This window comes from Bactrocera latifrons, unplaced genomic scaffold (genome assembly GCF_001853355.1).
Source record: "Bactrocera latifrons isolate USDA-ARS-PBARC rearing strain unplaced genomic scaffold, ASM185335v1 scaffold_319, whole genome shotgun sequence".
Taxonomy (NCBI): Eukaryota; Metazoa; Arthropoda; class Insecta; order Diptera; family Tephritidae; genus Bactrocera; species Bactrocera latifrons.
This window is the reverse complement of record NW_017536841.1, coordinates 214,476-241,714: the sequence shown is the minus strand read 5'-3', so window position 1 is coordinate 241,714 and position 27,239 is coordinate 214,476. Positions and strand designations below refer to the sequence as shown.

At 37.9% G+C, this 27,239-nt stretch overlaps 1 protein-coding gene across 4 annotated transcripts; it reads right to left on the bottom strand.

Annotated features, from left to right (window-relative positions):
* Positions 1 to 27,239, bottom strand: LOC108970971. 4 transcript variants are annotated; one of them, XM_018936722.1, is made up of 5 exons: positions 27,166 to 27,239; positions 5,303 to 5,444; positions 5,156 to 5,238; positions 1,033 to 1,142; positions 1 to 526 (listed from the first exon to the last, which is right to left on the bottom strand). In XM_018936722.1, exons 2-5 carry the CDS (start codon positions 5,344 to 5,346, stop codon positions 320 to 322), a joined length of 444 nt encoding a protein of 147 aa, XP_018792267.1. In that variant the 5' UTR covers positions 5,347 to 5,444; positions 27,166 to 27,239; the 3' UTR covers positions 1 to 319. The 4 variants fall into 4 exon arrangements, with proteins under 4 accessions (XP_018792267.1, XP_018792268.1, XP_018792269.1 ...); XM_018936723.1 differs by lacking the exon at positions 27,166 to 27,239 and adding an exon at positions 27,068 to 27,150; XM_018936724.1 differs by lacking the exon at positions 27,166 to 27,239 and adding an exon at positions 26,880 to 27,007.

Here is a 27,239-nt window from a genome sequence, read left to right as displayed (position 1 = left end):
TCAAATATAAGTATTGATTAGGCGTTTATTATTTATTTGTGTTAAATAAATACCTTAACATAATATCGGACAATCATATTACTACAATCGATTACACACGATTCGTTTATGCTAAATGTTCATTTTTATAAAATTGTGTACATAAATACTTTTATAATTATAGACTGGTATAACTTGTGATGTGCAATTATCAAAAACAAAAAATAAATAAATATACTCGAATGCGTTATAGCTCTCACGGAGTGAATTTAAGCTTTCCTGAAATACATTAAATATCTAATCAACAAGTGCAGTATTTTAAGAGACCGAAAGCATGTGTTTATTGTATTGAGCAGCATCCCTTCTTTGCATTTTTCTTTTCGTCAATTATGATATGACTAGCCGAAGATGGACCAGGTACTACTTTTTTTGAGACTTGAGCCGAAGATGTTCCATTACTATCTGTAGTTATTGGAGGCTTTGTAGCCCCAGAAGCTTGTACACTACTTGATTTCGTTCCATTTTGTGCCGCTTGACTTTGAGTAACCTAAGAGATAAAGGAAATAATATTATTATTAATTTATCATATATGTTTATATTATGTGAGGTGATTCATTAAAATTGTGCAGGTGGTGCGCCTATTTATACAATTGAACATATTATCTAATTGCTGTAATTCTTTTTGTTAAACAAGTGCAGACTTTAGATGATAAAATCTCGCACCCGAAATATTTAGATATTTTTAAATTATTTGAGTACAAAACGTTTGAAAGTAATATGAAGACTACGCTATAAGCAACACTATTTATTGGAATCGATTTTGTAAATATTTGAAAAATAGTTACTAGATATTAGTTATAACTTTCTTTTCGACATCTTTTTTAATAGAATTAAAAAAAGCATTTTTAAATAAGTAAGAAAAAGTTTATGAGAGTGTCATTAACTATATTTGGGAATAGGACATCCATCAAGCAAGACTACGAATATTTTAGCACAAAGTGCAATAAATTAGGAAGAAACATCGAATTTGAATGTACAATATATAAAACTTACTTTTATTTGATCAGAAACATCTTCTATTATAGTATTGCTGCTTTCGTCTTCATGTTTTGAATCGCCATTTCTAACAATGTCCTCTTCTGTTGGTGTTATGGGTTTTCCGCCTACAAAATAAAAAAAAGTCATATCAATAAAATAAAATTATGTACTTTATATTGAATTTAACTCGATTAAAAAATGTATACACCAGAGAACTGCAACCAGTAATAAATTTTTGTTTATGGGTTCCTGTACACGAAACGCACCGTTTGTCTTCAAATCCTTCCATCCAATCTGCAGCTATTTCCTACGCTGCAAATCTCCGGGCGGCAGTAGCATCCCACGCAAACCCCAGCATCAACTGTCTTGCCACTCTTAGGTGCAAGAAAACCGACCGTTTCAGAAGGCCATGTATCCTGACAAATCCTTCCGCTCCCACCTAACGAAAACTCGAGCTTCGCGTTTTAGCGTCAGATTCTTTTGAGAGCCACTTCCGCTCACAACTGAATCTTTCTCCTTCTCCCGCAAAATACATTACAGGTTCATAACCATATGGTTGGCAACCGGTGTAGGGGGGTTTTAGTCGGTAGGCGTATTAAGCGAATCCGACAGTACCCGCCAGGGTGTCTTTAGAAGATTTCCCCCCCACATCTCTTCCAAAAAAAAAAAAAAAAAAAAAAAAAAAAAAGCTTCAAATCAATAGCGATCAGCTTATACCTGATTTGTTTATGAAAACACCGCCAGGGTGTCTTTAGAAGATTTCCCCCCCACATCTCTTCCAAAAAAAAAAAAACAACAAAAAAGCTTCAAATCAATAGCGATCAGCTTATACCTGATTTGTTTATGAAAGTTCGCATTAGCAGAAAATACCCAAGTGTTTGTATGTACATTTGTGTATGTATATGCATATGCTACATGTATAATGGAAAATCCATCAAGTACATACATACAAGAAATGTATGTATGTACGTTCTCGATGGAATTTCCTTTGTTTACGCATCGAAAATTTGTAACATGTGCACATTTTCAAAGCTGTTACATTTTTTGTCACACATGATTCAAATCAGTCTAGAGGAAAATTGTTGTTGTTTGTGGTACTTATAGATTTACCCAAAGATTTACATATAGTTTCCCAAAGTTTCACATCAATTCAAACAATCCTCGCAACGCTATGAGCTGTCATGATACGATTGGAGCCGAAACCAGCCATACCGTTTACTCGATCATGATTGCCGAAGATCAGATTGTTCGTGTTGCATCAGATCAGTTGACGCTGGCGGTTACTCGAATTGATTAACAATGTTGTCTATGCTGAACATAATTGATTTGATTGTGTTTTTGGCACGACTGTTTGTTCTAATTTTATCATACTCGTTGCAGCTCTCTAGTATACAGAATTTAAAGATTAACAATTGTATATAAGAAACTAACATTCACAGTTTGTGTGTTTAGATTCATGAATCAAACTAATCAAAATTTTAATGTTTATAATATTAACGGACAATGGATCAAATGGAATTTTGTTTCCTTCGTATAGAATATATATCATATATTATTTAATAAAGTTACGTATTATTTCGCGCATAATATTTTTCTGCGTTGGCGGACTTCAACCGCGCTTCAAAAAAATAACCCTGGTCGTTTCTTTATCAGTCTTTAACTAAATCGTTTGCTTTTATAATTTTAAATTTGCCAAAGGATGAAATATGAAAAGTAAGAGAACTCTTATGAATTACTATTTGTTACAAATAGATTCGTCCAAAATTTAAGTCAAAACCTTTAAAATTTGTGATGGCTACTGGGTGCGACAAGATTAAGATCAATTTTGTTAGGGGAATCTGCACTTAGTACGTCATCAAAACAATAAGAAATTAACGAGTGTTTTTTATGTTTCTCATGTCAAAAATTCACTTTAAATTAGATTCAAAAAGAGCTCTCCCACGCCACTCCCAGCAACACATTCCATCCTATCGCAACATGTTGCGAAGGTGTTAGAACGCAGCACAAGCTTGGTGGGGAGTGGGAGTTAGATGGMCAATGATCAGTCAGTCAGCACGGACTGTGACAGCGTACACACGTTCAGCATCAGACTACGCAGTGAGTTTATCCTCTTGCTAGTCTTGGTACCCTGATTTGTGAACGCGGTCTGTTAAGGGTGAACTTGGTAATATCCTCTGACCAACTAAACCTTTAACATCGCAGTCGCTAACGCAGCTTTCCGTGGTCCGGTATCTTTACGCGGCAAAAGTGGTTAAACAGGACATTACCAGCGTAGCACGCGAGTGTCAACGTGTATACCAGGACAGAATATATATGTAATGCTTATTTCAGCATTAACTCATCTAACAACAAAAATAAATAATACCAACATACCGGGATTTAGACTATATGTTACAAATCATCTGGATGGAAAAGTGCATGGTGGCACGGCAGTGTTGATTAGAAATCGTTTAAACCACTATGCTCTAGAATGTCATGCTATCACTAAAAAATCGGGGTTGGGACTTAAACGTTACGGCTATATACCGTCCACTTCGTTTTAAAATTACAGAAATCGAATTTAAAGACTTTTTTTAGAACACTAGGTCAAAGATTTCTAGCAGGTGGAGATTACAACACGTCACGTCTTATTAATCCGAAAGGACGACAGCTGTATCAAACTGTTATAAATAGGCACAATAACCTTGAAAGAATCTGGTAAGCCGACATATTGGCCTAGTAATCGTATGAAAATACCAGATTTAATTAATTTTGCTGTAATCAAAAATATAGATAAATCTCATATAACAGCTGATAAATGTACTGATCTATCTTCTGATAACTCTCCTGTACTAATAAAGTTATGTGAACACAGAAAGAGATGTTGACGAAAGTGTAAGAGAAGTCAAAGTTATAATATCCAGCTGCTGTCTTGCAACACAAACAAAAGTTATAAGCCGCTCGGTTTCTGAAAAATTTCGCAAAAGTCCATGACCATGATCCACCAACTGACTCCAACATGTCTATACGAGACTTGGGTGGTAATTGGGCTTGAAGTGACGAGGAAAAGGCTAATTGCTTTGCAAATCACCTAGAAAAGGTATTTCAACCCAATTTGCCAAAGAACAACTTTAAGCTGTCAATCTTACCCAACGCTGCTAAAGTGTCGCTTGAGTCTCTTAAGACTGAAATTATTGGTATCATCAAAGAACTTAAACCAAAAAAATCGCCGGGACATGATAATATTTCCCCAAAAATGCTAATTGAGTTACCAATTATTGTTGCAATTCTTAGTTTCGGATACTATCCAATTTCATGGAAAAAGTCGCAGATTATCTTGATAGATAAACCTGGGAAAGACAACACAGCCGTCTTCATACAGACCAATCAGTTTCTACCCTGTTTTTCAAAAGTATTGCTATCAAAGATGGCTCCTTTCCTCCACGAAAATAATATAATATCAATGCATCAATTTGGATTTCGTGCGAAACATGCCACAAGAGAAAGTAAATAGAATTACTAACGAGATAAGCATATTTAAAGTTTGCACTCTTAATCCTTTGTTTTTAATATTTTAAAAATATTCTGCAATTTCAAAAAAAAAAAAAAGCGTAGAAAATGATTTTTATTTTCAGGCAGTCACCATTTAAAAAAAAATCGAGTTCCGTGAAATAGGGACTATAACAGTATCCTTACTGATTAAGAAATTCTTTTGATTTATTTTTTCAGACCACCAGGAGAGTTAGGATCAATGTCACCAGGATGCGCCATTTTTTTACACCTGTCTCTTCCTCTAATTATTTTAATTTTTAATATTTATAAAATTTTCTTTCTGTATTCTTAAGATATCAATAAAACACCATAAAAAAATGGATAAAAAAATATTTTTGGTTTTTTTTTTTAAATAAAATTCAAAAAACTGCACAAAATTTGATTTCTAGAGTAGAATACCCCCTTAAATATCTGTTACAGAACTCTATTAAAATTTTTAAGGAGTTAACATTAGTGACCTCGCTAATGAATCATATAAGCTCTATCTATGTTGGTGGTATCAATACCTTTTCTTTCGCAACACCACCTAACATAACGTCCTAAATACATAATTCGAGGTTTTAAACATCTGTAGACTAATATTTATTATAATGAAATTACAAAATACCTCTTATCATGTTGACTATTTCATCGGCTTCTCTAGATAAATCCCCACCAGGTCTAAAAGGATTATCCCAACCAGAGTCAGCACTAAAATTAGAATTTAAAATATTAAGTAAGTTTTATCATTTTTATTTTGTTATTTTTAAATCACCTTTGCTGTCGATTATAATTTGGTATTGTAGTTACAGTTGTCATTTTATCGATAAAATCAAAAACTGATTTGGTGTTTTATTTAAAATTTTTTTTTTTATTCCAATGATACCAGTTGAGTCACTTGCAATGGTATTTCCGAACTGCGAAAAAATAAAAAATAACATTTAAAAATCAGCAAAATTGACATGTTACAAAATTAAAAACAAGTACAACAGCATACATACACCCAGCGAAAAAAAAAGCAACAGCAGCAGATTTTTATTGGAAAATTCACTGCAAACGTTATTTGGTATTGCCCAAATTTCCACATAACGGGCATACGGCTTTGCTTTTAGACATTTTGCTTTACATTTCGTCAATTTCAAAGCATTCGTTTGTGCGAATAGCTCTTGTAATTCATGTTTTCTTTGAAACAAAAAAAAAAAAATTGTGCCTAAAAAGTATATCTTATACAATATCAATATAAATTTTTTTTTTGTTTTTTCGCTAAAGCTGATTAAGCGGTAGCATGAAATGAAAAATGGCCTGAACCACTTTGAAGGATTCCCTTGATGAGGATAATTAAAATCTGAAAATGTTCATTTTTAATCGACTTACGAGCGTAAATTTCCAAAAAGCGACTACATATTTGTAAATTATTTGAATCGTTCAATTTCAGTCGTTTGCTTTCTTTATTTCGAATATTCAAAAGGTAAATTGTTGAAAATTATTCAGTGAAAACTTTATGTGTGTTTCATTTAAAGTTAGAAAGAGATTTGCCGCACGCACACATTTTTCTTTGGATAGTGGATGGTGGTTACACTAGATGAAACTGATGAAATCATTTCTGCAGAAATTCTTAATCCAGAGATAGATCCAGAATTATACAAAGTGGTGAAATTCAATATGTTTCATGGACCTTGCTGACACCACAATCCCAGTTTRGTTTGTATGGCTGACAATAACTACATGAAACACCATCCATGTTTTTTCTTTGAATATCTAGTGTATCGACGTCGCTCACCAGACGACAATGGCAGAATGTTCTGCATTCAATTCAGAGGAGTGAATTTCGAAGTTGACAACACATGGGTCGTACCATATTTGCCATTATTATCTAATTCACATTCAAAACTCATATCAATGTTGAGTATTGCAGATTGGTGAAATCGATAAAATACTTTTGCAAGTACCTCGAGAAAGGAAAGCAACATGGCGATTATTGGCCTTGAGCGAGATGAGATCATCAAGTATCAAATGGGTCGATGCGTGAACTGCAATGAATCGTTTTGTATTATATTTACTTTTGCAATTCATGAACGTTTTCAACAGTGATTCATTTGCGACAACATTGCTCTGTTCGGAAATGCCTTGCAGAAAGCAAGGCCAAGCAGTAGATGGACATCCAGGTGTTTTCTCAACTAATACATTAAGACTAATTTATACAATCCACCCGAAAAACGACTTGCGTATTGTGAACGGTATGGTGTATGCAACTTTTTGAGAACCATGCCAGCAATCACAATTGCTGAAACATTATAATCACTGGGATCAACTTTTTGCGATGATCATGGGATACGAACAAAAATGATATTACCGGAGACATTTTACATTTTATTCGCTAAGAATTTGAAATGGGCAAATTTCGGTTGATACTTCAAGTGTTTTGAAATCAATTCCACCTGTCTTTTGTCCACAACACGAATGTTTACCATTGGCCAAATTATCGTAACTACGTTTGCTGAGTGCACGCGCAATTTTAGCTTCCAAAAATATCGATATTAATGACTTAAACTGGATTCAGTGTAAAATTATGAGGTTTGAGCTCGATCGTGAATTATTCAGTGGAAATGCTTTGGAGAGGCTTAGTTTGCCGAATACAAGGGACAGAATGCTTGATTCTACGAATTCCTTTGAGTTCCAACGATTAGACATTTCAGTTCAATCATATTCAGTTTGAAGCGGAAATTGCATTTGCGATGACAATTAACAGGACACAAGGATAGTCGCTAGAAGTGTGTGGCATAAATCTGGAAAAGCTATGTTTTTCACACGGCCATGGTTCACAAGTTGGAAAACCATCTTCTCTGTGCATTTACGCACCGGAACAGAAACAAAATATGTTGTTTATCAAGATGCCTTACATTGAAAAAAATTTAGAAAAATCGCAAATAAATGATCAAGACAATATAAATTCAACTTCCTTTTCAAAACACATAATTTCACGTAGGACAACAAGGCTAAGTTCGGGTGCAACCGAACATTTTCTACTTTTGCAACGTGTAAAAATCAAATCCAGGGAAATATCTATAGGTGTAAAACCTCTAACATAAGATCGGAATCTTACCAATTTAAAAGATACATATAATAAATAACTCTCAAACACTGGCCGACATATTCGGCATAAAGTTTGTTAGAAAAACGAAAATCCTTATATGTAGTATATGAAAGTGGGGGTAGTGTTGACCCGATTTTATATATTTTTCCCAATACGACATATCATTAACATGCTATATAAAAAACCTATCCTATGAAGTAAAGTCAACCAGATGTTGGAAAAACCTTTCATTTATTATATGGGAGCTGTTTGCGCTCAAATTTATTTACTTTAGACACAACGATACACTATTATGAGCAGGGATGGGCACCATCACAATCAAACAAGCATCACAAAATGAGATTGTGTTAGTGCGCTTACTGTGGGACCAAGCGTACCAGCAACCAAAAATAATCAGTCTGCTTGCAGATGTCGAACGAGCAGGTCTATGTCGCACCAAGCCGCAATGCCACGAATACGTATGTATATACATATGCACATTTTTAAGAATATGTGCATAAACCATTGAATATAAAATATAATTATTTTTCATTTCAAGCAAGAATAAANTACAACTCGTGCGCATCAACCTGCTCAGTTCAACTTCTGATTGCAGACTGATTTTAACATCGCTTTGTTCCATCGTAAGTGCTCGTTTTACGCTCTTCGCTTGTGCGTGTTAGTGACAATCGGTGTGTGTACGTATACGATAGCTTACGCTCTTTTAGCACCTGCTAAGACTTTGCCCATGCCTGATTATGAGTAAAACAGGCTCTCTCATTTTTTTTTTTTTTGAGATAACTCAAATATAGGCCGATATATGCGGGACAAAGTCATCGGATGTTCGAAAATCTTTATATTAGTATATGGGGACTAAGAAAAGTATTGTCCTGATTCAACCCATTTTTGACATACTGATAAACTATTGATTGGGAAAGATTATCCGTGATTATTAATTATATATCTCACACATTGACCGATATTTTTGATCAAAAGTCAACTATACATAGGTACTGGGGCCAAATATTCGGTACATGGGGGCTGGAAAAGTTATGATGGGATTTGGACAATTTTTGTTCAGGTGGCATACACCGAAGGCATTATTCGTGCAAAGTTTCATCTCATTATATTAAGCGCTTCTTGATTTGTATACTGGAAAGTTAAAAAATCAAATGGAATTTTAAATTGTGAGAAATAGTCGAGGTTTTAGTCCGATTACTGTGAGATAAGAATATGAAAGCGATGCTACGTACTAAATTTAGTCGAAATCGGTCGGTCGGGTCCCGAGATCTCGGATTTCACCAAAAAGTGGGCGGTGCCACCCACATTTCCTAGTTTCACACTGGTTCGTATAAATCTCTCTAATAACATCTCCGAGGGAAAAATTAATATCTCTGGTGTACTTAGTTATTGATTTATTGCGATTTTAGTAGTTTTTAAAAGTACCGTTTTACGGGAAGTAAACGGAGATTTCATAAATTTTCTCCCTATCTGTAGGAGTTCTTATAATATTTGCTTCCAGAAGTTACAAATTGGAATCAATTTTAATATTAGAGCGCCCATTGAACGCGGAGAAATAGAAAACATTGTAACTAACCACCCCTGTATCCAGCTTGGTGCCCCTAAACGAAAATGATCCAAGCCTTCTTTTAGGATATTTCTGCACCTTGCTTTTGTGTTCGCTTGGTAAATTTGTCAATGAAGATTTTTCACTCCCATTATTTTTTAATTAATTCTTTAATTTTGACAAATAAAAGATTTTGGTATTACTTCATTGGATTGGCCATTAAGCGTGAGGATAAACGTTAAAATGAACACCCGTTAGGACCCTTACTGTTCAAATGCGGAATGAACCCAAAAGACTGCTTGGATTGAGGCAAACAAAAGATAATGATTGAAAGCAGTAATCGCCGAATATTTCAGCCCTTTTATGAATCCATCCCAAAAAGAGTTAAACGTGTCGTAAACGTTAAAGGTGGCACCAAAAATTAATAGAGGTATAAAAGTAAATTTCTGTTACAAAAAAGGAATGAAAATTTGGTGTGGGATTCGTGGTGGTAGAGAGACTTCGTCGCCGAGTACTGTCATTTACCCCGATGGATGAACGTCTAGCCACAATCCGCACTAAAGCGAAGTTCTTCAGCATATCGCTGATCTGCGCACACGCCCCGACGGAGTTCAGGCTGATCGACCTCGTCGGAGCCCGAAATACGGTTGTCTGTAGTACTAGATTCCAGCATAAGAAAATTCGTCAAGCCACCTGGCTGTCTCCGGTTCGAAAAACCACCAACCAGATCGATCATGTTGTGATAGACGGAAGACACGTCTCCAATGTTTTAGATGTGCGTGCGCTCCGAGGTCCTAACATCGACTCGGACCTCTATCTTGTTGCAGCCATGATTCGCACCAAGGAAGGTTCGACGTCGAGAAGCTGCAATCACAACAGATAGCCGAACGACTTTCTATTCGAGTTCGTCAACACTGGGTATAAGGGAACTGTGGGACGGCTTTTCAAGCTCCTTACGTACAGCTGCAAACGAAACCATCGCTTTTCGGAAAATTCAAAAGAACAGCTGGTACTACGAGGAGTGCCGTGTCCCAGCGGAGAGAAAATATTCTACCTACCTCGCAACTTTACGATCGTACACAACACGTGCGGGATGGTATAGATACCGACAGTTGAAGAGGGAAGCGAGACGCATTTGCAGACAGAAAAAGGAAGAGACTGAATAACGTAAGTATGAAGAGCTTGATAAGCTGACCGACACGGGTAATGCTCGAAAATTCTACGAAAAAATCCGGCGGCTAACAGAAGGTTTCAAGATCGGAGCATACTCTTGTAGATCCCCCAAAGGTTATCTAGTGACCGATGCCCAGAGCATACTTAACTTTTGGAGGGAAAACTTCTCCAACCTGCTGAATGGCAGTGAACGTACAACGCCAGGAGAAGGCGAACCTGATTCCCCAATCGATGACGATGGAGCAGACGTTCCATTGCCCGACCATGAAGAAGTTCGAATGCCAGTTACCCGCCTGCAAAACAACAAAGCGGAGGGTGCCGATGGATTGCCGACTGAGCTATTCACACACGGCGGCGATGAACTGATAAGGAGAATGCATCAGCTTCTTTGTTTAATATGGTCGGACGAAAGCATGACCAACGATTGGAATTTAAGTGTGCTCTGCCCAATCCACAAAAAGGAAGACCCCACAATCTGCGCCAACTACCGTAGGACAAGCCTCCTAAACATCGCCTATAAGGTTCTATCGAGCGTATTGTGTAAAGATTAAAGCCCACCGCCAACCAACTTATTGGATCGTTCGATACCAAACAAGGTTTCAGACACGGCGACTCAATATCGTGCAACATCTTCAATCTACTGCTGGAGAAAATAATTCGAGCTGCAGCACTTAATCGAGCAGGTATAATCTTTTATAAAAATGTACAGCCGCTGGCGTATGCTGATGATATTGATGTCATCGGTCTCAACAACCGTGCTGTTAGTTCTACTTTCTCCAGACTGGACAAGGAAGCAACGCAAATGGGTCTGGCAGTGAACTAGGCCAAGACGAAATATCTCCTGTCATCAAATAAACAGTCGTCGCACTCGCGACTTGGCTCTCACGTCACTATTGACAGCCATAACTTTGAAGTCGTAGATAATTTAGTCTATCTCGGAATCAGTGCAAAAACCACCAACAATGTCAGCCTGGAAATCCAACGCAGGATAACTCTTACCAACAGGTGCTACTACGGACTGAGTAGACAATTGAAAAGTAAAGTCCTCCTCTGAACAAAAACCAAACTCTATAAGCCACTCATAACTCCCGTTCTGCTATATGGTGCAGAGGCTTGGACGATGAGAAAAGTTTGAGCGTTGGCCACGGCGAATATCGCATTGGATGGAACGATAAGCTGTATGAGATATATGACTACATTGACATAGTTCAATGAATTAAAAGACAGCGGCTACGCTGGCTAGGTCATGTTGTCCGAATGGACGAAAACACTCCAGCTCTGAAAGTATTCGACGCAGTACCCGGGGGGGGAAGCAGAGGAAGACCTCCACTCCGCTGGAAGGACCTGGCTTCGCTTGGAATATTCAATTGGCACCACGTAGAAAAAAGAAACGACTGGCAGGTTGTTGTTAACTTGGCTAAAATCGCGTATGCGGTGTCTACGCCAATAAAGAAGAAGAATGTTTTAATGCAAACACAGTAGAATCGCGCAAAAGTTAACTCACGAGTTAAACCTTCGGTTAAGCTGACCGATTTTGAGCGTTCACGCACCGCTCTAGAAAGTTAACTTTTTCGAACCTATCTATCTTTTTTCAAACACAACCGTTTGTTTGGTAGGAAAAAAAACTGCTATGTATTCCCCGAATTTCTATGTAAAAAATCATTTTCGGTGTCGCGAGGTATATACATTGCTTGTCATGGACGTTTGAACTTGTGAGTTGTTTATAGTTAGTGTGTTAAAAAATGTCAACAAAAGAGAAAAAATCATTGCAAATCAGATTAAGTTTACGAAAAGACGGCACCTGGCCAAAAATAGCTAGGGATAGAATCACATTTACGTTGTGTGCGAGCGCAGATGGTTCGAATAAGTTGAAATCATTGATAATTGGTAAATCCGCATCTCCCGTTGCTTCACAGGGTTCAAAATCAGATATCACATCCTTTTAATATGCTCATGAAAATTATCTGGTGCTATTATACAAAAGAAAAGAAACAAACAAGTATCGACCGCTTTTTTAAACCAGCGCTTACAAATTAATATGTACTTATGTATGTTTGTATAATGTGAAAAAGTACAAACTAATTATAAGTTTCAGTTTTGGTACGAGTAGAAGTGAGTCCTTCAAATAAATTGAACGTATTATATAACCAAATTATGTTTATTTCCGAGCTTTTTTTTTTCAAATTCAAAAACCCTTAATATTTCGCAATAGAAAAACACTCTTGGGACATTTTGGTTACATTTTTCAATATTCTACTGTATTATAAAAATAAACTGTAAAAAATGCTAAAATTACATTGAATGGGTTATTAAAGTTTCAGCGGACATTTTTCATTTTCGACGTCAAAATTACAAAATATTTTGAGTGCGGTTTATTTTCGCTGAGTGCATGTATAATTTTACAGCGTTTGTTTATTAGAATAAATGCCAATCGGCTATAGCATACATTTTATTTTGGAAGTAAGAAACAAGACGAATAATAAATAAAAATAAGTAAGCTTTAGATAATGATTGGAATATAGTAGTACCACAAAAGAAGTCGATATCTAAATAAAAAGAATTGACAATGTTAGCAATCCTGACATTTTGTCCGTTCAACATATAATTCTTTTTGTAATCAAATCAAAAATCAGAAAATTTATCGCAATTATGTTTACCCTACTGCTCTCATCAGCAACTTAGTATAAGAGAACAGTGGGACGCGCATTTCAAGCTTTTTACGTATAGCTTCCAGCGAAACCATTAGTTTCCGGAAAGGTCGACAGAATAATTGATACGATATGAATCGCAGTGGAGAGAAAACAATCTGCCTCGCAATGTTGCGATCGACCTCAACACGAGCGAGGTAGGATAGATACAAAGAGTTGAAAAGGGAAGAGGGACGCATATGCAGACAAAAAAGAAAGAAGCCGAAATGCGTGACTATGAAGTAATCTTTTGGCTAATGTTCAGAGTATACTGAAGTTATGAAGGAAAAACTTCTCCAGCCTGCTGAACGGCAGTGAAAGTGTAACAACTGAAGATGGCGTCCCTATTTCCCTAAACGATGACGATGGAATATATGTTCCATTCGGACTATGATGAGACTCGAATAACAATTACCCGTCTGAAGAACAACAAAGCGGCATTACCGGCCGAGCTATTTAAATACGGCGGTAAAGAACTGACTACGTGCATGCAAAAGTTTCTTTCCCAGATATGGTCGGATGTAAGCATGCCCGACGATTGGAACTTAAGTTCCAATTTCATCCGACCAAGGGCTGTTTTTTCGGCGATCTAGCCCCGTTTGGATCGGTAAATGTTAATCTGTGTTAATCATTGGAGCAATGCCTTGCAGCTACTTCGTATCCTCCTAAGTCGTGCTGGCATTGAATCCAACCCGGCCCTGGAGGAATTTTTCTGCTGCGTTTGCTCAAAAAGCCTCCATCCAAACTCCACCTCGGTCAGGTGTAATACATGCAATGGATGGAGTCATCTTAACACCTTGACGTACGAGTCTCACTCGTGGTATAATGGATATGAAATACCATTAATTTTTCGATTCTAAAATAATAAGAATAAAATTAGTTGATGCCGTGCAAAGCATATAATCGCAAATGAATAGTTCTATTAGATGCATTCACATTTCGATTCGTTTTGCTACAGTTCGTAAGCATCAAAATTTGGTTTGTTTAGTGCATGTTGTGTGCGAACAGTTGGAAGCAAATTTCGTTGCGCTAATTGATATGTCAAGGTGTTAAGACCTGCTCAGGCCTAAGACTCACAGAGAGTGGACCACGAGTTACATGTCTCCATGTTGCCTACGCAATTATGCGACACTAGCCACCGCTGTGCAATCTGCACATAGTTCGCGCCGCCATTCACCCCGTGTGGCCAACAGAAGACCTCCACGGTCCCCAGGAGCCCAAACAGGCAACATAGCCCCCACTCTGGCTTATCAGATTGACGATTCCACATTCTGCACATTGAATGAAGAAACCACCACCAGATTTATGGGCACCTGTAATAGTTCGCCCGATATTATCATTGCTAGTGGTAGTCTGCATAGCATAACCTGACGACCCATGCTAACTCTCGCATCAGCCATATGCCCATAATTATCTCGATCGAGAAACCTCCCAATTTTGTTTCTGTTTACAACCGCACCTTCGTTAACTTTAACAAAGCTAACTGAGTCGGCTCTACAGAATTTACCGAGAGCACCTTCAACGCTCTCCCCATTCCTACGGACGGATACGTTAGCGAACGTCAATTCCTCGCTTCATCCCGGCTGGAAGAATTGCGGAACTCCGCACTAATTTCCCAGCCGAAACAGCAATTTTAGCTAACGAGCGCTACACAAAGTTCTACAACCTATCCACCGGTGTAAGTAAGCTTTGGGCTACTGTCAAGGCTTTGTCTAACCCGAAGAGACATGACGACCGAGTTGAAGTTCAATTCAATGGACCCGAAGAAAAGCGCGAGCTGTTTTAGCCGGCAGTTTACACTGCAACCTTCAGTAGACAAAACCTAGCGATGTGTTAACCGACAGCTGAGCAAAATGCCAACGACTGCGCGCCACTTATTTTCACCGATCAGTAGGTTCAGAATGTCATCCCCAAATAGTAATCTTCTAAATCCATTGGCCCTGATGAAATCAAGATGCTTATGCTAAAGCATCTGGACCCGACAAGAGTAAGCTATCCTACCAAGCTAGGCCACCACCAACATGCACAGCACCACCACAACACTTAATGTCATAAACGGTCAGATAGTTCGTGGCCTCAACCAGAAACCACCCTGTGAGAGAACGATTTTCGTAGCGATGGACTTGTTGAAAACTTTCGACACAGTCAACCACACAACGCTACTGCAGGACATTGAAAAAACTTCGCTCTATCCAGGGCTTAAGAGGTGGACCATGAACTACCTGAGCGGTCGTCAGTTATCCGTACTATCTCGAGGTAAAACGTCTAAACTGAGAAGATTTAAACAGGTTGTTCCGCAAGATCATGTCCTCTCCCCTTTACTGTTTAACTTCTACATCTCGAAACTCCCACAGCCACCAGAGGGGGTTTTCAAAACCTCATACGCAGATGATTGCACGATATTGACGTCGGGCAATGGAATCGATGACATGTGTTCGATAGTAAACAACTAGCTCTCCGTCCTTTCTCATTTCCTCACAGCACGGAAGATCACTCTTTCACCACCAAATCCACAGCGACCATTTTTATGAACTGGACGAAGGAGTATAGACTTTTACTTAATATTGCAGTAGATGACGTCAAAATTCCGACTGTCAATAACCCTAAGATTTTAGGTATAACTTTTGATAGTCTATACCTACCATACAACCGCGATTATCGTGAAGCTACAGAGCTACAGAGAGGGGAAAAGCTTTGTCTTTGTTGTTGGCAACATACAACACAATCTGCCGGTCGCTCGTCAATTACGCCGCACCAATATGGTCGACTGGATGCAGTGGTACGCAGATGAGGAAACTCCAGACTTGTCAGAATACTGCCCTTCGGACCACAGAGGGATGCCTCTTGATGCCTCCAACAGGGATTGAGACACCATTAAAACAATAAACCACAACGACATTGGAACTTAAGTGTGTTTATGCTCGATTAATAAAAAGATTGTGGGGTCCAATCTGAGCCAATTACCATAGGATAAGCCTCCTTAGCTAAAATTGCTTATAAGGTACTGAATACTGAAATACACTTGGCACATATGTCACTATTGACAGTCATAATTTTAAAATCGTAGATAAGCTCGTCTATGTTGGAACTAGTATCAAAACCAACAACAATAGCAACGCAGAATCACTCTTGCCAACAGGTGCTCCTTGGGACTGAGTAAGGAATTGAAAAGTTAATTAGTCTCTCCGTCATTATTCCCGTCCTGCTATATGCTGCGGAGGCATTGTTGCGTATGGGCAACGGCGAATGCCGTAGTCGATGGAACCATAAGCTGTATGAGATTGTAGGGATTGAAGAGAACACTTCAGCTCTGAAAGTATTGGAAGCACCAGAGAAGGTCCTGGCTTCGTTTGTAATCTCTAATTGGCATCCCTTCTGATAAGATTGGCGCGCTGTTGTTAAATATGTCTATTTCAGTTTTAGTAATTTTGAACATAACCGTTATCTTGCGAGTAGGCGCGGTTATCATTTCATTTTCCCATTTTCACGGTGTGCGAATTTACAAAACTGTAAATTGGTACAGTTTTCTCTCTTAATATAATGCTTAGTATGGTAGTGTGGTACAGTATTGTATATTTCGAATCAGTACCGAGAGGTGGAAGCAGAAGTAGAGGAATACATCCACCCCGTTAGGAAGATCAGGTGCAGAAAAACTTGGCAGCACTTGAAATCTCGAATGAACGCCAAATAGCGAAAAGAAGAAACGACTGGTGCGCTGTTGTTATAATAAACTATTTAAAGTGTGAGAAATCAATAAATACGTATAAGAAAGGCTTTAAATTTTACACTTAAGATGATACAAGAGAGCTGGGATCAAATTTGCACGACGGGTGTGGCACCGTCCACATTTCGATGAGAAACCATATCGCAGGACCTACTCGACCGATAGCCTTTTATATTAATATTATGTCCGTATGTAAAAAATTAGTTGAATTGGAGTAATAATTTCTTTAGCCCCCATACACCTAATAAAAAGATTTTCGAACTTCCAGTTGACTTTATACCCCATATATCGGCAAATGTGTGGGTTATTTTAATAAAATTGAGGAAGTGTGTTTTGCTAATAATGGTTTATTTTTGTTCCTAGAGCCCAGATAACTTACAAATCATATATATCAAGAATATATCAAAATGCTGTTTTCCACAATCACTCCACACTTAATAATTAAGCTTTTTTATTTTCACCATTCAAAAATGGAAATAAACAACAGCGGTAATTATCGCTTGTATACCAATGTACATTAACAACTGTTTCTTTTTATGCCAGTAGATATTTTTTGCTAATAGAAATTTCACTAACAGATTCTAGAAGCTCTTTCAGTTTTTTATGCAGCTAGTTTTTTAGGTTAACAAACACTTTTCCAGCAGAAACTTTGCTAGCTAGTAATAGTTGGCAAACTTATTATTAAACTTGGGAAACTCGCCTATTAGCACATATTTGGTGAATTCGGAAATTCTAATGTAATGTTCTAAAGGAATATTGAGCTTCGGGGGAAGGATCTCCATAATTAAAATATTTGCAAAAAGGGTCTACTAACATTAAGGGCGTGATGTTGTAATGAAATAAAACACTCCAATTTGGTCAATTTATGCAGAAAATTGTATGTCATTTATGAATTGAAAAAACGTTGGTCGGAGCCGCGGTGACCCCGTTTGCATACGTCCAAACTTTTGATTTTAAATTTAATCAAAAATTTTTGGCTATAGTACGTTAAATGTTGTCCCCGAGCTTCCCGAAATTTATTACAAAAGTTTTAAACTGTTTTGCTTTTTAGAAATTCATTAGCCATGGAGGTGTTAATAAGTTTTACTTTAATTCTTTTGTCTGCAAACTGGATAAAGATTTAAAAAAATATATACTTATAGAGTTTGCTGTTGACTTATAGTTTTTGAGATATTTACATTTCAAGTCCAAAAATTCAAATATTTCAAGTGCGCATTTCTCCGATTTATAATAAATTGAACATATAACAACATTTAACTAATCCGCTTCTACCCATTTATTTTATATTATATAATGTAAAATAAAGTTTATTGCCACAATTTAAAGTTTTTTAGCGCCGCGATTTGAAGGTACCGTTGAAAAGAGGAAGTCCTCCTGATTGAAAAATATAGAGGGTTATAGGTATCGGAAATGCTTCGAGATATTCGACTTTAAACCTCAAAAATTCCTTAAATTTGAACATTTCAACAAGTTATTTCACTACATTTAACAAACTTTATGCACATTTTTCACTTCAAATCCATTTAATTAAACTGTAAACATTAAAAAAAATTGACAATTTACACTTTTTGCAGGTTTTATAGGTATATTTTAAAAATTACTTTTCTATACATATTTTAAAAACTACTTTTCACACTCGTAGTGAGCGCTGCTATATGATAATAAGCAAATATGAGCTATTCGCTGAAATTTCTCTTTTTGTTTACATTTCCTCTCTCTTATTTAGCAATCTTAGTTCTTATAAAACCAAGTATCAATAAATTATATTTCAAATTAAAATGAGTATAAATAATCTTTCCATGCATATGGATATTTTCTTATTTAAATTTAATAAACAACTAAGTAATATTTAAGTATTTCAGTCACCCTGATATGATATAAATTGTATAATATTATCATAGAGTTTTACCTACTTGTGTATATTAAATATAAATCACATATAAATATGCTCATAACTCAATACAGCTTGAAAAATGTTGGAAAATATTTTTTATTATAGTTAATATAGTAAAAAGGAATGACCTCTTGATGCTCCTAGGAGGAAGTTCTACTCCAAGCATATGACTGCAAGGAAGATTTCATTATGCTCCTGAATTGGGAGCATAAGCGTCTCACTATGTAGGTGTTCGATGGGAGATATCAAGAGGCATCGCGTCGTGGTCCGGAGTGTTGTATTCTGGCAGGTCTGTAGTTTCCTCATCTGCGTGCCACTGCATCCAGGCGACCATATAGGTGCTGCATAGTTAAGGACCGGCCGGCCGATTGCCTTCTAAGTTGCGAACAACGTTTCTTTGTCTTTTCCCCATGTGCTGGCGGCTAGCGACTTGAGGATTTTGTTGCGGCTCTGTACTTTGGCGATARTCGCGGTCGTATGTGGAGAGAAGGAGCATAGACTGTCGAAGGTGACACCTAACATCTTAGGGTTATTGACAGTCGGAATTTTGACGCCGTCGACTGCAATATTAAGTTCCAGTCTATACTCCTTCGTCCAGTTCATGAATATGGTCGCTGTGGATTTGGTAGGGGAAAGTTGGAGGTTCCGTGAAAGGTCGGAGAGGTAGTTGTACAGATGACTGACGACTGTTCAGATAGTTCATGGTCCACCTCTTGAGCCCTGGAGGAAGCGTGGTTTTCTCAATGTCCTGCATGTCGGATGTCGAATCGTCAATCTGTTCCGCCAGCTCTATCCCCCTACGATCATTTGACAGACAGGAATGCCAAAGAGCGTGGTGTCGCCTAGCACCAAACGGTTTTCACCACAAAGTAACGTACCTATATTCGGGTGATATCCTGTAGGGCAACATGTAACTGGGGGGATGTATATATTAAATATTTCGAGCTCGACATCGCCTGACCGGATAGCTATACCCTGACATTCYAGGGTAGTATCCCTGCGGTCGATGTCTTCATCGATTAGACGATACTGCACGGTGTTGTGCAATATGAAGGCTAGATCACCACCATTATCTCGCTCGCGATCTTTACGTATAACGTTGCAACCAGCACAACTCAGAAGAGCTGCAGAAACCGCAAGGGCGGTTGTCGCACTGAGGTGTTGGTTGGCGACGCCTCTGTTGTGTGTTGCGGGGGCAGACACCTGCAGCATGGGGCAACGTACGACTCACTCCACTCACGTGTGGTGCGCAGGCCGSAACAYGCCGGGAAGTGACACCAGCCAGCACAAGAGTTGCACTTGACTGATTTGACGTTCCAACGTATGACGGTCTGACACACGGAACAGACTGTGCGAGGAACCAAGAGTTGCTGACAACTCAGAGGGGGCTATGTTGCCTAGTTGAGCTCCGGGGGACCGTGGAGGTCCTCTGTTGGCCACTCGAGGTGGGTGGCGGCGCAGCGCGCGAACTGCAGATTGCACAGCCGTAGAGGCTAGCGTCGCAGTATTGCGTAGGCAACATTGGGCCACGTAACGCGCGGTCCACTCCCTATGAGTTTTACAGCCTGAGCAGGTCTTAAGATAGCTCCATCCATTGCATGTGTTGCACCTGACCGAGGTGGAGTTTCGATGGAGCCTTTTCGCGCAAACGCAGCAGGAGGATTCACCGGGCCCGGGTTGGACTCAATGCCAGCACGAGTCAGGAGGATACGGAGCAACCCTGCTGCAAGGCGTTGCTCCAGTGACGACACACACAAATTAACACTCACCGATCCAAACAGGGTTAGATCGCTGGAAAAAATAGATTGTTTTCGGCGATCTAACATGATGTACGGTTGAGATGCACCGGATGCACCGGATGCAGTGTATTAGAGGTTAATGTTAGAGGCATTGATATTGAATCTGACGAGGAGTCAGATGTTAGCGGAGATGACAGTATTGATAAATTCGAAAAACTTCTATCGAAGAAGTAATTCGAAGAATTTTCCCAAATAATCTATAACAAATTTTATAATTTTAAACCAACCACTGGATACTCTTGGTGATACAAGCAAAACCATCAAATACATTCGAGGAGTACCGCAGATAGTAAACAAGAATTTTCATTCGATCAGTGAGAAAAAGAAACCTGAAGACTCTTCAGGTTTATTACCAAAACACCAGAAGCCTTCGGACAAAGCTGTCTAAATTTATGACAGTATCAGCGGCTAGTGGTTATGATCTACTCTGTATCACTAAGTCGTAGTTAAACTCGTCAATCAGGTAGAGATCATATATGCACTGGCCTAGAGCGTGGTGGTGGCGTCTTCATCGCCGTCAAACGTCATATCCATGCTGATTTAATTACCATAGATGAAAAAGATTTGAAATTGGTCTGTGTAAAAATGAAAGGTACAGTACATATTTTTGAGGGATGTGTATACATGCCGCCTCTTACAACACTAGAAACTTATCGTAAACTACTTACAACTCTGTTATTGTTGTTGTCGTTGTTGTAACGGCAGAATTCTACTGAGTTGACAGTCCTTGGCCGGATAAAAATCCTGGTCCGTTGGCTGGTAAACAACATAAACAACAAACTTCTGGACTTCTGTTTCAGCAATGTTGAGACTTACATGGATAAAACTTTATCTTTCGTTCATGAGGACAAATATCATCCCGCCAACATCATGAATCTAAAATTTCAACCCAACTTAAGACATTTGAATTCAGTCACTTACTCTTTACAAGAAAGCTGATTACGTCAGCCTCATCGAGTCAATTGGACGGTACTGTACGAACTGAACCCCATTGAAAGGAAAGTCAATTGGTTATACAATAGTCTTGAAGAAGGAATATCACAATGTGTCCCTGTTAACAAAAAATCTATCGTTACCTATCGCTGCTAGTTCTCCTATGAACTCATAAACAAGATTAAACTCCAAAAATCAGCTCACACTCAATACAAGAAAAAGGAAAACCAACACAATTACAACCGTTTTAGTACTCTAAGGCGGGACTGTAAAATACGCAGTGCGGAATGTTACAGTAACTACGTATACAAAGTTGAGAACATGGTCCAGTCCGACACCAACACTTTTTGGAAGTTTATAAAGGATAAAAAACAAAATAACATTGATATACCATCCTGAATGTCCTTGGATGGACCAAATAGCTGACACCGGCCCGGATATTAGCAATATTTTCGCCTCTACTTCAAGACTACATTTTCGTTGATGCTAACTCAAATGGATCGTCAACCAACGTACACAGCTTAGAGGTCCAATACAATGATGTTCCAAGCAGCTACTCAAATTAAATCCAAATAAAGGTGCCGGACCGTTTTCTTAAAACAACTGCGCCATCGAACTTTTTGAGCCTCTCACACATATTTTTAACTACTCTCTTCAATCAGGTTGTTTCCCTCGTACCTGGAAACTGTCATATGTGGGTCCAATACATAAAAGTGGAGCCAGATTTGAAGTTACTAACTACAGGAATATATGCATCCAATCAGCATTAGCCAAGTTCTTCCAAAAGTCGGTTCTTGCTCAGTTATCTCTAACCTAAACTGCCTGTCATCCTGGTGCCTTAAAAATAATCTTGACCTCAATGCTAAAAAGTGCGCTATCGTATCCTTCACACGCTCTCATAACAACATTGTCACCAACTACAAACTCAACAACGAGTATCTACAGGAATTAACCGAAATCAAGGATCTAGGAAATATAATAGATAATAAACTCACATTTACAAAGCATACTGACAAAATAACTGTGCAATCTTTTAAAATGCTAGGAATCATCATCAGAACAAGAAGGGATTTCAACAATCCAAATTCTCTGGTCTGTCTATACCGCTCACTTCTACTGCCAATACTTGAGTATGGCTGTGTAATGTGGTCTCCATATACTGATACACTCATCAACAGAGTTGAGAGAATACAAAACAAATTTTGCAAGACATAGTTGTTCCATCAATCGTTAAGGATGCAGGGACTATCCACTGAGGACATCCGCTCCCGTTTCAGACCCAACAGCTTAACAACGCGTCGGAAAGTTTCTGATGCGCCATTTTTCTACAAAATAGTCAACGGGCTGATTGATTTATCGGAAGCACTCAGCAGTTTTGAGCTTGCTCATACTAGCCTCTCGCTCAGGCATAACAGACTGTTAAAAACAACAAAGACTCAACGAAACTACGTACACCACAGGCCAAATAATAGGATTGCTAATCTCGTAAACTCACTACACGCAGACATTTATTTTTAATCATATTTCCATTGGAAAGTTTGACATTTTTTTAGCATAACATCACTCAGAACGTTTTGTCATTTAATCGTGAATTGTTTGTATGGCTATGAAGCACCATCCTATAGCACTGTGAAAAACTGGTACAACGAATTCAATCGTGACCGACGCTCGCTCAAAGACGAATTCCGTGAAGGTCATCCAAAAACAGCCGTTGTGCCAGAAAACATCGATGCCGTACGTGAACTCATAATGCAAGACCGTCATGTAACATACCTTCAGATAGAGGCATGCCTATGCATTTCTCCCACCAGCATACATTGCTCGATCGTATATTGCATGAACTCATGGCCGTAAAAAAGGTTTGCTCTCATTGGATCCCGCACAATTTGACAAACGCTCAAAAAAATGCAATGTAGATTGGTGTAAAGAAACGCTGAAAAAATACGATCGCGGTGCTTCAAAAGACGTTTATAAGATCGTCACAGGTGACGAATCATGGATCTATGCTTATGAGCCCGAAACAAAACAGCAATCGACCCTGTGGGTCTTCCAAAACGAGCCAAATTAAACGAAAGTTGTTGTTGGAAGAAGCACTTCAAAGGAAATGGTCGCCTGTTTCTTCGGCAAAACTGGTCATGTGGCGACTGTTCCGCTTGAGCAACGTAGGACGGTCAATTATTTTTAGTACACCATTTGTTTGCTTGAAGTCTTCGGAGAAATTCGAAAAACGAACAAGAGAAGATGAATCATTGTGCACCATGACAATGCGAGCTCTCACACATCGGCTCAAACCAGCGCCTTTTTGACCGGCCAAAACGTCGAATTKAKRGGTCATCCGCCGTACAACCCTGACTTGGCACCCAATGACTTCTTTTTATTCCCACACATCAAGAAAATAATGCGTGGTCAACGATTTTCGTCACCAGACGATGTTGTTGAAGCATTCAAAAACCATGTTTTGGAGGTGTGTCAATCGGAGTGGAAAAAGTGCTTCGAAAATTGGTGTATGCAAAAGTGTATAAATCTTGATGGAGAATATTTTAAAAAACCATTTTCGTTGATAAATATTCCTATTTTCATTATTAGACCAGAAAGGTATATAACACTTTCCACATTCTTATCTCTATATCTTTCTTTTTTTTGGCTGGGATTTAGAATAGCATCCCCGGTTTCAGAGATAAAATAAGTATTTACGGATTATGGAAGCCCTCCAGATCGAGAATATACAGCTGCGAGCAGTGAAATAGTAGTGGGTGTTAGAGTTTTACATACCTGTGAGTTATGAAAAATTCTAAACAATTTTAACATCAATTAAAATGGAAAAGTTTATCATATTTCCCTGGCTACGTTTACTAATAAATATATTTTAACTTGAATGGGTGTAAGATATATTTATTCACAAAGTTGGGTTTATATATGAAATTTGATGGGAGCGGTAAAATAGTGGTAAAGTAATAAATTTTTTTTTGTTAACTGAACGATTTTTGGAAGTTCCGTCTATACGAGATATTAATACTTGGTAGCAATGCCATGATTTTTAATAACAGCAATACAACGCCTCTTCATAGAATTTACGAGACTCTGGCATCTGGTATGTTCTTCTATGCTTGCTGCACTACAGTCCACAACTCACTGTTTTTTTTTTGGGTGTGTCGTTCCATACGGCTTTCTTAACGTCAGCAAAAGGTTTTCAATGGGATTGAGGTCAGGGGATTGAGCTGACCAATCCATGACCTCAATTCTATTGACCCGAAACCACTCCTTTGCCCCCCTACTGGTAAGTTTCGGGTCATTATCCTGCTGAAATATCCATTTCAGCGGAATGTCCTCTTCAGCAAATGGCATCATAATATTCTACAATATATTCACGTATGCGTATCGGTCGATAATGTCAGTAATTTTGTAAATTGGGCCTACGACTCTATAAGAAGAACAGCCCCAAACCATGATACTCGAACCGCCATCCTTCACAGTTTTTGTGGTAAACCTGGGGTCGTACTCTGTATTAGGAGGGCGTCTTACATACTGACGGGACCCTTTACCGCCGTATAAAAGCACTTTCGACTCGTCAGTCCACAATAATTGCGCCACTTCTCAATCGGCCAAGGTAAGTGTTCTTTGGCGAATTTCAGACGTCGTGCTACATGATTTTTTTTTTTTTAGTAGCGTTACTTTTCGAGGATTGTGGGCATATAAATTATGTTCATGTAAAAGTCTTCTTACTGTATGAGCACCGCAGTGCGAGTCTTAACACATCTTACAACTTTACGTAAAGAATTCTCAGAAAGAATCCGCCTTGCGCCCCTTTTCTCATCTGTTTTTTATAAATAATTGCGTTGCGAATCATTGTGGCTGAACACCCTACCAGACTTTCTACTTCTTTGTATGTTTTACCACTGTTTATGAGAGATTGAATCCATGCGTATACGTTTTTTATGTTTTCTTATTCAGAGTATACATCCATCCGTTCCCACGACAATCGGGTCTAYGAAAACCGGAACGGACCCGGTAGAGTTTCTGCCGTTACAACAACAACAACAGAGATTGAATCCATTTTCGTTTCTCTTCACTGCAGTGCTTCCCGCGGCATATAAAATTACAGTCATACTTTTTAGCTTTTTTCATTGGATAATAAATAAAATAACAAGAAACTTACTTTTTCAATGTTAAAATTAAATATCTTTTAGTAAATATAGTAATAATCTGTGTCCAATCAGCTCACCGTTCACTACCATTTCAATATATAAAAACAGATATCACAATATAATTAGCTGTACAAAAGTAACGGTAAGTGTTTCGCACTTATTGTTGTGTATAACAGGACCGTTACCCTACAGAGAATATAACTAGAATAATAATCAACTTCAATACCATAAAAGAAACAAAATTTAAAGCGAAACTATTTTTGTCAATAACCATTACTATTTCAAGGCTCGCAACTGTATATAAATATGTATGCCATTGACTTATAGTTTGTGAGATATTTGCATTTAATGTTCAAAAAACAACTATTTAAAATGCGTGTTTCTCCACTAACACTTCATTAATTTGTATTTATTTATATTAAATAGTGCAAAAACAACTTTTTTCCATCACATTTGTTCACACAATAACAAAAGGGTTGCTTTCTAACTAATAATCACCATAACCTTTCGTGTATATTTTACAGATGAACCAAAAGAAATAAAGAAAACAAATAATACCCCAATGACAGGAAATATGTAACACAATAGTTTTTTGCGTAGAATTCCTTTCTGCGACCCTGGGCGTGCTCACTTATTTTGCGTTGAACCCCTCTTTCAGTTTGGAGGCCTTCGGCCGTGCTTAAAAAAAAACCCTTGGTCGGCCCAACACCTGGGCGTGCTCAGTTTGTTTGCGTTGAACTCCTTTTTGCCCGATCCAACACCGGGATATATCAAGATAATGAGAATTCTGTAAGATTTTACATTACTCATCACACATTTAATGAACTTAGTTATGACGTCATAATCTTTCTTTTTTCATATTTTTACTCCATTACAAAATATGGTAACAGTAATTCCTTTTACAACCACTTTCTTTTTTTATGAATAAATGGATTTTAACTAAAGTTTGATATTTAATTAAAGTTATTTTTGCACTATTTAATATAAAATAAATGATGAGAAATTAATTAGTGTAGTGTTTGGATATAAAAGTATAAAATAAAATTGTACAATGTATTATAAATCGGGGAAACACTCGTTTTAAATAGTTGAATTTTTAAACTTTAAATGCAACTATCTCAAAAACCATAAGTCAGCGGCAACTATATATATATTTTTTCTTGATCTGGAAGACATCCTCAATCCGTACATACCCATTTTAACCCCGACATCGGGGGATGCTATTCTAAATAGTAGCCTATAAAACAAAACACTTGTTTAATAATTCAAAAAATATACCCAATTTAATTTTCGACTGTACAAGGCACCACCCGTTTTTTTTTTTTTGCTAATGATAGAAGTATACAAATTCACACACCCGAACATAATACGGTTGTGAACTATGACAACATCACAAAGCTTGTAATTATTGCTCTAGGCTATGACAACATCATAGCCAACTGGTCTCATTTAATGTATAACTATTTACACACGCACAAACGACAATTTTACGCGAATGTACCATATAAAACATGCACTATTTCCTGCAAAGCACAAACACTTAACTTTAAAATGAGAATTACAATACTCAAAGCAAAAGCTGTAATCTTCACATCATAAAATTCTTAAGATCGTTTTTGTCAATTATTCATAATCATAATAACCTTTCTACTAAATTCGGCAAATTTTGTTATTAAATACACATCAACCGCACTTACACTCAAATAATAACTCGCCA

Excerpts from the sequence above, each read along its gene's own strand:
- LOC108970971 (XM_018936722.1), bottom strand. The coding sequence starts at position 5,346 with ATGACAACTGTAACTACAATACCAAATTATAATCGACAGCAAAG. Across the intron at positions 5,239-5,302 it reads AATTATAATCGACAGCAAAG|TGCTGACTCTGGTTGGGATA; the intron begins GTGATTTAAAAA and ends TTCTAATTTTAG. Across the intron at positions 527-1,032 it reads ATGTTTCTGATCAAATAAAA|GTTACTCAAAGTCAAGCGGC; the intron begins GTAAGTTTTATA and ends TTTATCTCTTAG.